Here is a 12,513-nt window from a genome sequence, read left to right as displayed (position 1 = left end):
TGGAGTGACTTCCCTAATAAAGGCAAGCTTTTCTGTGCAGCTTCTAACTTTGTTCTTTTTCCTGTTGTAGAGGTGGTGCTGGTCAGATGAAATGAAAATAACTGATATGTTTTTTCCCTACATGATGGTAGAACTGCATTCTCTTTAGTGGCTCATAGGCTTTAATTGAATACCAAGAAGCAGAATGGGCAATTGAAGTAGCTTCTACTTAAATTATAATGTGGGCAGTGAAGAACAAATTAGAGCAGTTAAACAGTAATCTTTGAAATGGGCTTAGTGTTGTGTTTTGGTCTTTGTAACCTGTGTGGTTTTTGTATGCTCACTTGGGTGCTTGCCACTTCCATAGATTTCTGTATCAGATTTCTTTGAGTTATCAGTGTTCTTTTATCTTTGTTTGATTTCAGTAACAGACCACCAAGATAGTAGGTATTTGGGTTCATTATTTGTCTGGAAATTGAAATGGATTAAATCATTGTTTAACAACATCTATTTTGGCAAATTCAGCCTTGATTCTCAGAAACCACCCTTATTTTCAGTAATAGAGCATGCTTTATATATTTATTTTTTTGTGTGTAAAGCAAAAGCAAATGCACTTCTGCAGTGTCAGAGGGCACTTTGTATGTACCATGTTTGCTGCCATCAACAGTTTCCTGTTAAAGCTCTTTTTTTTGTAACGTTAGTGAATTAAGAAGGGAAGTCTTTAATAATCAGCTAAAAAATGCTGTCTGCCTTCTTCCTTCATGTTCAGTAACTGCATTTTTGACACTGTTTGCAATAGCAGAGATAGCTGGGTTGTAAAGAACACAGTTCTGTTAATTTATGAAATAATTCTGTAAACATTTGTCTTTTTATTATTATATCATGACATCTTTATAGTTCTGTGGTCGATTTTATTGCCCACTTTTAGGTTCTCATAATTTAGCCAATATCCTGAGCTCTTCATCAGCTTTTTATTGGAGCCTCTACTCTCAGATAAGAATCCATTCATAAAGGTGGGCAGTGTAGTTATTGGGACAGTCACAAGAATTAACTAATTCTAGGAGTATCTGTAAGTACCTCCTTAGAAGTCCTGAAATTGTCTCCTTAGTATTTTGATGGCAGCAGAGAAAATTAAGTTAAAGTGATTCTGCTGAAGCTCCAAAATGAGTTCTTGATTGTAGTAAAAGAAGAAAATCTTAAAAACCCTTTGGTGGGATCAGCTGTCATGCAGAATGCATGCCTGATCAAATAAAGGGAACAGGAGCCTGTCACCCCACAGTCCTTCTCTCATGAGGAGCCCTGCAGTCTCTGGCACCATACCTTTATGGTGAAAGAGTTGCCGATGCAGTGAAGGTCATCTAAAAGAGACAGGAAGCTCCCAGATTATGTCAGGTTGACATAAATACCATTTTTGTGATACTGTGGTAAAAAAAAAAACAACCTTTATAAAAGTGTTCCGTGAGATTGCTTGAGTCTTCTCTTATGGGTAGAGCTGGATCAGAAACAGACACTGGAAGAACAGTGTCATAACTGGATTATTTTGTGCTTTTATGAATCGCTGTTGAGGCACAGATGATGATTCCTTTTGAAGACTTTCTCTTGGGTTCCCTTTTATTAAACAGAAATGTAGACTGCTTTTCAGGAAAATGAAACTGCAGAAGTACAAGCACTAAAAATGAAAATTGTGGTGCTCCTTAGAAACTTCTGGGAGTATTTAATTGCAGACTTATCGATCCTAGTCATTAAAACAAAGTGAACTGCAGTGGAGGGGATTCTTCTGGTTGCTCTTCAACAGCAGCATACTTGGCTGGTAGAACAGATTTTATATTATGTGCATCTCTTGGCACGGAGACTGCGGATAGAAAACAGCAGTATGAGTGCCAGGTTGCTTCAAGAGTGTTTTTGGAGAAGGGGCAAAGGAGTGAGAGGAGCTTGGACTGCTCTTCTGATGTAGCAAAAGAGATCCTGCATGTCTTCAAGCAACCCTGCTGGACTGTTCTGAGGCCTGTGTCATTTGGTGACATAATAATGGTTAGGACTCCTTTATTTTCTGCCCTGGATTTTTACAGCAAAACAGGTTTGGTATTTCTGTGAGAGATAAAGTTGCATTCAATGTGGATCTATATTAGACTCTGACATTAAAAACTTCTGAAGTAATATTCTCTAGGGAATGCTGAGTATCTCTCTGTATAGGCAGCAGTTCAGATTTACCTTTTCACTAAGGATTTTCTCTTTGTGAGACAAATCTTGCGGCTTGACAGCATTACCCAGGTCACTGACAGCAGGCAGCAATCTCAGCCTCTGCAAGGCGATTGAGATGGAGAACGTGAATCATTTTGCTGAGGGAGGTGCTCACCTTCTGCTAAGCTGTGGCAGGATGAGGCTCCCTCACAGCCGGGTTCTCACAGCAGAGTGATTGTGTTAGTGAATCAGGACAAATTATTTTGAAGACAAATATAAAATTGCACTTCCTCCTTCTGCCAGGCAAACAAAAGAGAGCAAATGGGTCTGCTCAGCACAGTGATGTGTTTGTTACAGTGCTTGGGGGATCCTTTTACTGCCTTCTTTTCGTAATAAAATACCTGGTTATGTTTACGCAGGCTTAAAGGATCCCAGAGAGATTCCAGTCACCAATGTGTGTGCCTGCTTTTGTTGACTTTACCGGTTTCAGTTCTATTTAAAACATTTTCTGGAGAGTAATTGTCACTCTGTTTTTGTTTGCTAATTACTCATGTCTAGTTTAGTATTATTTGTTAATGTTAATAGTTGCTACTCTCCCAGTTGCCCCGTATCCTAATACCACCTTATTGACCTGTCATTTACTTACAGATTAGCCTGTTTCCATGTGACAGGTTGTTGCCATGTCTCCACTTCCCTGAGCCTTGCTGACCTCAGTTTGATCCGTGGCAGTTGCCTTACTTTGTATGCTTAAATGAAGAGGTACTATTCTTTATATGCTCCTGGAAAGTACCCTGGGAAGTACCTGTTATGAGATGTGATAGGATGGCTTAATGAGGGAGTGGGATGTCACTGCAGGAGAAGCACAGACACTGAAAGGGAAAAACCTGCGTGTGGTTATTACATGGTAGGAGCAGTCTGAACTATTGGAGAGTGAAGGTGCGTGTGCTGAGTACTTGTTTTTCATTTCCTGCACATTTGATCTTGACAGATGACATCCTTCTTTAACAATATTTTCTATTGTCCTTTATTTTATTCACAAACTCCATTTATGTCCTCCCTCACCTTCTCTTTAACTAGACTAAATTAGCTAAAGGTAAAACTCCCTGAGTTTTTCAGGCTGTTTTTCTAGTACTCAACAGTAATACCACATTACTCCTGGTGCAGACAGTATGACATTGCATTCAGTGCACATCAGTGATCTGTGCTGTACCTCCAAGAAGGCATTAACATGGCTTAAGCACATTCTTGCTCTTTCTCCTCTGCTTTGCACTACATATTACCATTACCTTGCTGTTGCCAACATAACTATTTGTGAATCCACACTACAAACATATGTCAAAACTCTTCTTTCTTTCCCAGGTTGTCAGCCAGATCATCATTTGCATTAGGCACAGTGTCTTATGTGTTCTGTATCTTTGGCACTGGGTGCTGAAATGAGAGCGAGCACTCTGAGTCCCTGTGTGCATATCCAGTTGACCCTTAAATGGCAGCGTGAACATATCAGGCAGATGTAGCAGCATTTGTCTGAATGTTGTAACAGAACAAATTGGTCCCACGCTGGGACATCTTGACTGCTATGTAAAAATTAATACAGCAGAAAAAATTGTAATCGACTTATTCAAAGCTTTGCTGTTAGTGAGGAGTTTCAGGAGCTGTATCAATTACAAGACTGGAGAAGGGAAGAAAAGACAGTAACCAGGCTGGATGTGGCTCTGGGCAGCCTGGTCCACTGGTTGGCGACCCTGTACATAGCAGTGGGGTTGAAACTAGATGATCATCATGGTCCTTTTCAACCCATAAAAAAGAAATAATAAACTTATTTAGGTAAAATACAGTAATTCAAATGTATTTTGGGGCCATAGTAGAGAGAGTGCATTGCTAGAATGAGTTTATTTACTCCCTCTTTGGAATTGCCTTCACAGTATCTCTGTGGAGATGTTACACATACTCAGCTTGACTGTGACAAACGTTTTCAGTCATTGTTTCTGTCAAGAGTGACTTACTTTGTTTTAGCCGTCATTGTGTTGTTTCACAAGCAGTAATTTCACCACAGTTTGCTGTTGTCAGAAGTCTCTAGAAAAACACAGAACACTTCTTCTGTGTTAAATAAGACTCCATACAGGCAGTTCTGTTACAGGAGTGTTTTCTTAATATCTTGCTTTGTGTCTCATTGTAATGCATCAGTGCATCAGATGAATGTGGCCTGCTATTCTTAGTAGGGAAAATATCATGGATATTGACAGTACTGTAGAATATGCTGCCTATGTTGTCTCTTTTTCTCTAACTGAAAATCCTTTGTGTGTTTTTATGCCGTATTTTCTTTTAAAAGAAGAAAAACAAAACAACCAAACAAATCACAGATTACATTGAAACAGCTTTGTTTCTTTTTTTTTTCCTGAGTTGCCTTCTGCATGTATATAGAATTGAGAGGAATGCATCCAAAATTGTTTTAAAATCATCCTGACTTTACGATATTACTCATGCAGAAATGAATACATACAATAATTATGAGATAATTTGGTTTTACTTCCTTTGTTATAGGTTTGAATGTAAAGTTTTTCTGGATGTGTTTTTGTTTGTGTGTTCACGTTGTACAGATACTGAGAACGTGTAGCCGAACATTCAACGCTGGGAGGAAAATTGGTACAGTGGTAGTGCCAGTGACCAAATAAAGTAATTATTTTCCTGATTGTATTGTCTACAGTTTTAATCATCATTCTAAGTCTTGGGTTGTAAATATGTGTTTTTGTGTGATGGCACTACAAAAGCCAAATGTTGAGGCCTGGTCATGAAAGGTCAGATGCTGCAAGGACAGGTGGTGATAGATTGAAAACTGAAGGTGAAGCAAAGCTCCTTCTGTATGAGACTCTTCAGTTTTGTACCTGAATCCTGGCAATAAAGGAAACTCTTTGGTATTTGAAAGCGTGCCTTCTACAGATAACATTGTTTGGGCCCTCAAAAGAGTGCAGTTCTTTTGCAATCTTAGAAACAGTATTCTTGGGTCTAGTAGAGGATTTCTGCTCAGTTTTCTTGCTAGGGCTGACTCATTGCAAGGCTGAAGAAGGTGGCCCTGGAAGAGATGAGTGCACCATTGTAGATCAGTTACTAAATCAATCTCTGTATTGGGGGATAGCAAGCTTTCTGTGCCCGGTTTTTAAAGATGCTTTTCTTCTGAAGCCGTGTTAAGGCAATTTATGCATATTAATCAAAATTCAGTAAAATTGCAGGCGTCTTGTTTCCAGCGCTCCTTACATCTTTTGATGTGGAAAGTTCCATTGGTAGTATGTTACATTCATGTAGTATTCTGGTTTTTGCCATTTTGTCTGAGAGGAAAAAGTATTTTCAGTTTATGGGCCCGACAGCAAATGCAGGAGGCTTTGCCAGCCAGCTCGTTTATTTTGTTGGCTTAAATGTCATCTAGTTTAACCAGAGTCATACTGTGTTTTTTCACTTGGCTGGTGAGAGAACACAACCTTTGATAATTAACATGCGGCTATTCATTAGTGCAGTCTATCTAATCTAGGGAGATATAAAATACAATGTCTATATTGATTTTTTTGCTATTTGATGTCGCTTGTATCTCTGGGGGGGAGAATGTGTGTGTACATTTGAAAGTATGTAAACTTGCTGTGATAGAATAAGGAAAGCTGAGTCCAGGGGAAAGGTAAGTATATGATATGAAGGAGGACTGCCAGAGTTAACCCTTTTGGAAAACCTGGGTGGTTTGTTTCATTATTTTCTGTACTAATGGTATCGTTAAATACATGTATAGCGATCATTCTCAAGGTTTTATTTTTTAATTTAAAGATTATGATTTGTGTCAAAATTTGTTTTTGTTTCCATTCTTCATTACTTTTTAAAGGTGAAGTGATTATGAGGACAAGGCAGAAAAGGAAATGCATTCTGAATATAAATTCAATTAGGACAGGCTAATTTCCATGCATTTCCTCTGTATGCAAAAGTTTTTCTAGTTGATGTACATCAGGAGCTGAATGTAGCTACGCTCTTACTCACCTCAAAGAGGAGACTCTTTGCCTATAATACAAGCCTCTGATAAGAGGCACAGCTTTGTGAATACATTTCTGCTTGCAGTTTTCAGTAATTAATTTGCTGTGATCTGTAGATATATAGAAGGGCCTCACCTCAAAAGATTAATTTCATGTTGATTATTGTTTTGTTAATAAGGAAATGGCCGTGAGAGTCCTCTCGCCCTTTTCAATGCTTGGAGTTCAACTGGGCTGTTATATTTGACTTTGTAATTATTGTTTTTTTATTAGTAACGAGGGTCTTGTTTCTCAGCTGTCACTTGGATCTGTGCTGTGTCATTTATTTGGCAAATGCAGCATAAAAGACAATCTCTGAAGCAATTTTGTTCCTAACAAGAGAGTCTGATTGGCCAGTCATGTTGTTCTAAAGGCATGGAAAAATGTCTTTTTTTTTTTAATTATTTTTTTTTCCCCATGGATGTAAACAAATGTGAGTTGAAACAAAACCAACAGATGCAGTGAGTAAGATGCCATATTTATAATGTATTCTTTTAAAGTAGATCTGTGATTGTGAGGAAGTATTATATGTGAATTTTACAATTTGGAACTGTTGGTTTATCGTCCTACATCAAGTAACCATATATTTTTCATTAGTGTAATTTAGTTTGTTTTGTATTTGATGCGCAAGATGCTTGTATCATCAGTAGCTTTTCTCTACCTTCTTTTTTCTTTTTAATTCATATAAATTGAGGCGAATTTAATAGATACGAACACTATAGAGTGCTCTTTTTTAGATTAAGAGGACAATATCCTTGACAGATGTTCCCTTGTCTCAGTTTTTAATTAACATCTTTTACATTAGTCCAGGTTTTGCAAACTTCTTTCTGACACAAGCAGGGGTTATCACCTTCAGAAATACTCATGAATGATAAGCATCATGATAAGCATCTGAAGTTATTGGTGCAGTCAAACGAATGACACACAGCTTATCATGCGCTTGAAAATAAGACCTGTAACTGGTGTAATTAAGACACAAGTAGAAGGTTAAATGATGAGCTGCTCAGATTTGAAAGATAGACCGTATGACATTGCATTTTGAGAGTCACTGAGAACTGACATGCTGAGAATCGCATCAGAGGGGTTTTTGTGCTTCTTGCTATTGGTTTTTTTTCCTAGGACTATTTTTATTTCTCAGGCTGTAACACTGTGCTTGATTTTCCATCTTAGACCCTAAAAAGTGTAAGTCCCAAAAGCTCATCCTGACCTCCAGGGTGGACAGCCAGCTCTGTGGCTATGCTGGTATCTTCTTGCCTGGATGTTCCCCACCTGTGGCTCCTGAGCACCTCAGTCCCATCCTGGTGTTGTTATCAGGCTGTTTTTATATGAAGTATCTGGGCTTGTCTTTTCCTCCCACTTCAGCTGCTTTCCTTGGATAATGAGTTTTTCTTTCCACCTTCAAATGTTTGGGAAACACCTCTCCCTCTTGTAAAGCAGCTTGTAAAAATAGTCAAGTAGTAACTTCATTTTGTGCCAAAGTAGGAAAGTAAATGTTAAAATGCTTAATCTCTCTGTCGACGCACTGTAATGCAATTTAACATCTGGAAACTGGAGAGTCAGCATTTAGTTTGATCCAAAACTTACTGAAGTGGAAGGACAGGTTCCCATTGGCTTCAGAGGGCTTTGAATCAGCCAGATCTTGGTCAGCCACCAGAATCTGTGGCCCTCCTGAAATAAATGGCTAACATGTAAGCTATTAAATAACTTTAGCACTTCTGAAAATTTTGTCTGAATTTGGTTAAGCTTACAGGATTATGCACTCAGTGTACGTTAATTGCAAATACAGACCTTCTTCATTCCTTTTCTTCAGCAAATCAGGGGGCTGGGAGCTTAAGGGAAGTATTGTGGGTTTGTTTGTTTGGTTTTTTTTGAGGATTTTGACTATCAGCATTATAAGGCCTCTGATTTTTTAGTGAGTAGATGAGTGCAGAATCTAGTCGAGTTATTACTTTGAAATGAGGATGCTTTGATGCGTGCCTGCAGTGTATCCAACGTATTGCCTTGGATCTGGTTTAGCCAAAGAGAAGGTGCCATAGTACAGGCATTACAAGAGGGATTGGTTTGATACAGAAAAAGGGAGACAGAAGCCATGTGTTTAAATCTAATTTCACCTAAGTGATCACCTAAGTGATCTTAAAAATGTGATGTTCGTTTTTAAAACTGCACCGTGGGGATTGTTTTTAAATGATGTGCAGAGAGTGAAGTGGGAGCTCGAGGCTGTTGAAGCATCAGTCAACAATAATGAATATTGAAAAAATTTATTATTTTTCGTATTGTAAAGAGCAAAATATGTGTGAAAGGTAAAATTCAGTAGTTTCTGAGGATTTAGTTGTGCTACTTCCGAAGACAAAAATACCAGCTGTTCTGGGTTAGACTGGAGGTCATTCATAAGAAGTAGCAGCCCCTTTAATGTGTTGTTTTTTCCTTCATTTCCTGTCAGTTTAAGGACAGAACAAATATGTCTCTGCCAGTTTTTCTGGCTTGTAACAGATAGTAGCATGTCAGACTGCTTGTCCTCATTCTGTCTGCGGAAGACTAGAATTTGCATTAGTTGCATTCAAGTGTATGCACCTATATGTCTTGACATTTGAAATAGTCGGTTTGGCTTCAGCTTTGAAATTCAGAGTAAATAAATCTACAGACCAGATTAGCAAAGTCCTCAGTTCCATTCTAAATTTTCCAAATAAATTGACTGTGCATATTCATCTCACACTAAGAACTCAGGAGAAAATAATGAGTCTTGCTTCATCTAATCATAGCAGCTACATGTGTATTATTAATCAAGTAACTCCATTTTAGATTTGAATCAGGCTTCATATTAAAAAGAGAAATTAAGTATGCACCTGTTATCAACTATTGAAAGTGATTGTCAGACTGTTTCCTTGTAATTTTGATTCAAGTGAATTAAATTGAACCTTTCTCTGATTTTTCTGACGTTTTAGACATTTTATTGAACCAGTTCTTCCTTTTGATTGTGTAGTTTGTATTTTTGAGGTTCTGTTCTCTGAGGTAGAGAGAGGTAGAAAGATTTAACGGGTTCTGCGGCTTTGGCCAGAAGTGAGAATGCAGAAGTTGGAGAGTGAGGATGTTCCCAAATGCTGGATACAGTCACTCCATATACATTGCCTTCCATTTCTAGATACGTGTATAATGCATATCTCTACATGACTGAAGTAGCAGGAATGTCAGTACTTAAAGCAGGAAGATTTGGTTTCATATAAGTAAGCATCTTTTCCATTAAAATTAAAAGAATAAAAAATCTGAATTGTTTCAGAAGAAGAAAGCATTTACGCACTTGTTGATTTGCCCTCCTTGTTCTTCCTCACTTCTAAATTACTGTAAAATCAAGTCCTCAGCTTACTCAGAATCTTGCTAATAATGTTGCTTCAACACCCCATGAAAACCTCACAGAACAGAAAGAATTTTGAAACTGTAATTAAGAAAATATTTACTTTTATGCTCTCTTGAAGTGTAAAATCTCTGTCAGATTTTCTGATCTATGTCTGTTGATTTGTATGTAATATTCTTTAGCGGTAGAACTTTTTGATTAAAAAAATATGTAGGCTTAAATATTTGCAAGATTAAAAGCCAGGAACAGCCTGTTTCCATATAAAGGCATCTGTTTTTGCAGTTACTGCCCAAGTGGAAAATTGGAAAGAAATTGTTGTGCTTTCCATTAGCTTTAGGGCATTACATAGCTAAAAATTCCATGTATCCTTTTTGAGAGTAGTACGTGTAGGAAGACGCAGGTTTCAAAAACACCAAAGGATAATTGAATAAAACCAAAATAAAAGGATGTGTCCGTATTTTTTTAATTTTTATTTTTTAATTTTTTCTTTAGTTTTTAAGAAGAATCGTAGGCCATCTTCTAGGAAAAATTAAACATAACAGTCTCAGATAACTTCTTCAAAGCAAAGTCCTGAACAGGAAAAGTAAATATTCCCCTTGGAACATTCTGTGTTGGGTTCCTTAACAGTCAGATTATCATTCTGTTGAGTGAGAAGAGATGAAATTATTCATGCAAAGTTGTGTTTTTATTGCATGGGCAGAAATGCATTAAAAGAAAAGTACTCTGCTTTGTTTTGTTTTGTTTTTTCTGACCTAACTGCATCTCCAGAAGTTCTATTTTTATTTCCTACACATCTCCTACCCATAGCCTGACTATTTCTGCCTACTCCTATAGTAGCTTTGATTGCCTCAGGTATTAACCCTGTGTTGTGGTCTACCGTTCTCCCCTTATACACCATTCCTTCTTTGTTGCTTTTTGTGCCATTAGACTCAAATCCCATAGGTCGTTTTTTTATCTACTGTTACATACTACAATGAGCAGTGTGCTCTTATTATTGAGGCTGTATCTGCATTATCCTACCATCAACTGCCACATCCAACCTCCGCTACCAATTTCTTCTCCTTTTTGTAATCTAACATCTAAATAAAGGGTAATCAATGCAGTTGAAATGTGTATACTTAGAGGGGTTGTGGCAGTGTAATAAATGAAGTCATATTCTCAATTCATTATTAAATGTAGATATTTACTGTACTGCTTTTTTTATTTCTCTACTTGGAGGTGGCTATCAAGGAAAATCTGGTTTTCTGGTTTTTTCTACATGAATTATGGATTTAGGAGTGTGAAAAGGACAAAATGTATGAGCAGCTCAGCAAAGAATGTTGTACTTGTGTGTTACAGAGCCTGTGTGAGTCTTGGAGGCTCTGAGCAGATGAACGAGATTCTGAGAAGTAACATCTAGGGTGAACCGTCCATATGGGGCAATGAAAGACAGCAGTGTGCTTAACTGCAGTGCGCCATGTGTTTGCCCTTACGTGACAAAGTTCGCTTACCGGCTTAGACTTGCGACAGCCTGTTTATCTGCCTATACTTTTGATATTATTGCTTCTTTGTTTGCTTACCACTTCCCACAGAGAAAGCGCCTCTTGCTTTCTTCCCAGTTTATTCCTGTTGTCTGGCTGAAGAGAGGCATCCATTCTAGGTGTTGTTATTGGGCCTTGGCTGTCAACTTTGGAATTTGGGAATTGCTTTTGTGTTTTAAGAGTCTAATGTTGTCTTCCTCCTCATTTGGTGTAAAGGGCAACATAGAGAGGTCAGTAACGTGTCGTCCTTAAGCAGATGGGCTGAAAGAGACAGAAGGTTCCAACGTGACTGTCTCCAGCAGCTTTGGAAAGAGACTGCAGCAGGGGTGCAATAAAGTAGGCAACAAGAGCGTCAGCAAGTTTTCAAATAGCTGCTATTTTTATTATTTTAAAATTAAACAGTAATCAAATTAACTGTTGTGGGTTTTGCTAAGCAATGATTCTTACTTTCTCTAGTATAAATCGAAATCACAGAAGCGTATGTCTCAAGGCATTGAGTCATTGCCAAATGATGTCTTGACATTCTTCTTCAGCCTGGTGGAGAAACCCTGGTCTAAGGATGTGAATGTTTTGTGGATAAATTGCATAGTGACTATAATTTCTATGATTTTTTCTTCATTTTTATATAAGTTAATTAGTTTCCTGATTAAATAATTTTGTTCTTGCTTTTTTTTATTCTTTCTTTACAGGCTTCCTTAAGCCAGACATAATATTGATAGAATGAAAAAGTTTAAGAGGAGACTTTCCTTAACCTTGCGTGGAAGTCAGACCATTGATGAATCGCTGTCTGAGCTAGCAGAACAAATGACAATTGAAGAGAACAGCAGCAAAGATAACGGTAAGCAGGTCTTTCACTGAAATGTAAGAATTTTGATCAGATCTCGCATGAGGGAATGATATTGGGTTTTATTTCAGGTTTCATGATTGCATGCACATCCTTATCAAGCTGTTCTTTTAGTTTACCTTATATTTGACTAGTCTGGTTCTTGTAGCAGTCTGATACCTTGTCACATACTGGTTTACTTTAATATCAAATTGTTATACATATTTATTAAGAATTACCTGAATTGCTTTTTTAATGTGTTGTGCAGCAAGGATTGTAGATGGTCTATCAGTAAACAAGCCCATTATTGTATGAATTTCGTGGGTCTTGCATCAACTTAATATGACTTCAAATTGTTTATTTCCCAAAATCATTATTCTATAATGTGTTGATAATAATTGCTTAGGTAGTATAAGTGTAACTGTTTAACTTATCTTTGGTGACATAGCACGCTAGTCTGAGAACTGTTACTCAGAATAAGTACTACCTTAGTAGTTATTTAGAAGTACCAAGGATAACTAGCTTGTCTGTGTATTCTTATGCAAGTCTTTGTCTGATCCCATAAGCATACTGGCTGCTGTCAAGTCTGCAGTAGTGATAGTACTGCTTCTGAACCCG

At 37.6% G+C, this 12,513-nt stretch overlaps 1 protein-coding gene across 5 annotated transcripts in view; it reads left to right on the top strand.

The window, feature by feature from the left end:
- CDK17 (cyclin dependent kinase 17) overlaps positions 1-12,513 on the top strand; it is an 84,248-nt gene that overhangs the window by 22,529 nt on the left and 49,206 nt on the right. For all 5 annotated transcript variants that reach the window (XM_015858675.3, XM_015858651.3, XM_085515194.1 and 2 more), the window contains one exon: positions 11,762-11,910. In XM_015858675.3, coding sequence (XP_015714161.1) covers positions 11,793-11,910 — 118 coding nt within the window. In that variant the 5' untranslated portion in view covers positions 11,762-11,792. The remainder of the gene's footprint in view (positions 1-11,761; positions 11,911-12,513) is intronic.

Source organism: Coturnix japonica, chromosome 1, assembly GCF_054131305.1.
Source record: "Coturnix japonica strain WE chromosome 1, WE-NBRP24, whole genome shotgun sequence".
NCBI classification, from domain to species: domain Eukaryota; kingdom Metazoa; phylum Chordata; class Aves; order Galliformes; family Phasianidae; genus Coturnix; species Coturnix japonica.
The sequence above is the reverse complement of the archived record's forward strand: the minus strand, read 5'-3'. Positions and strand labels throughout refer to the sequence as shown.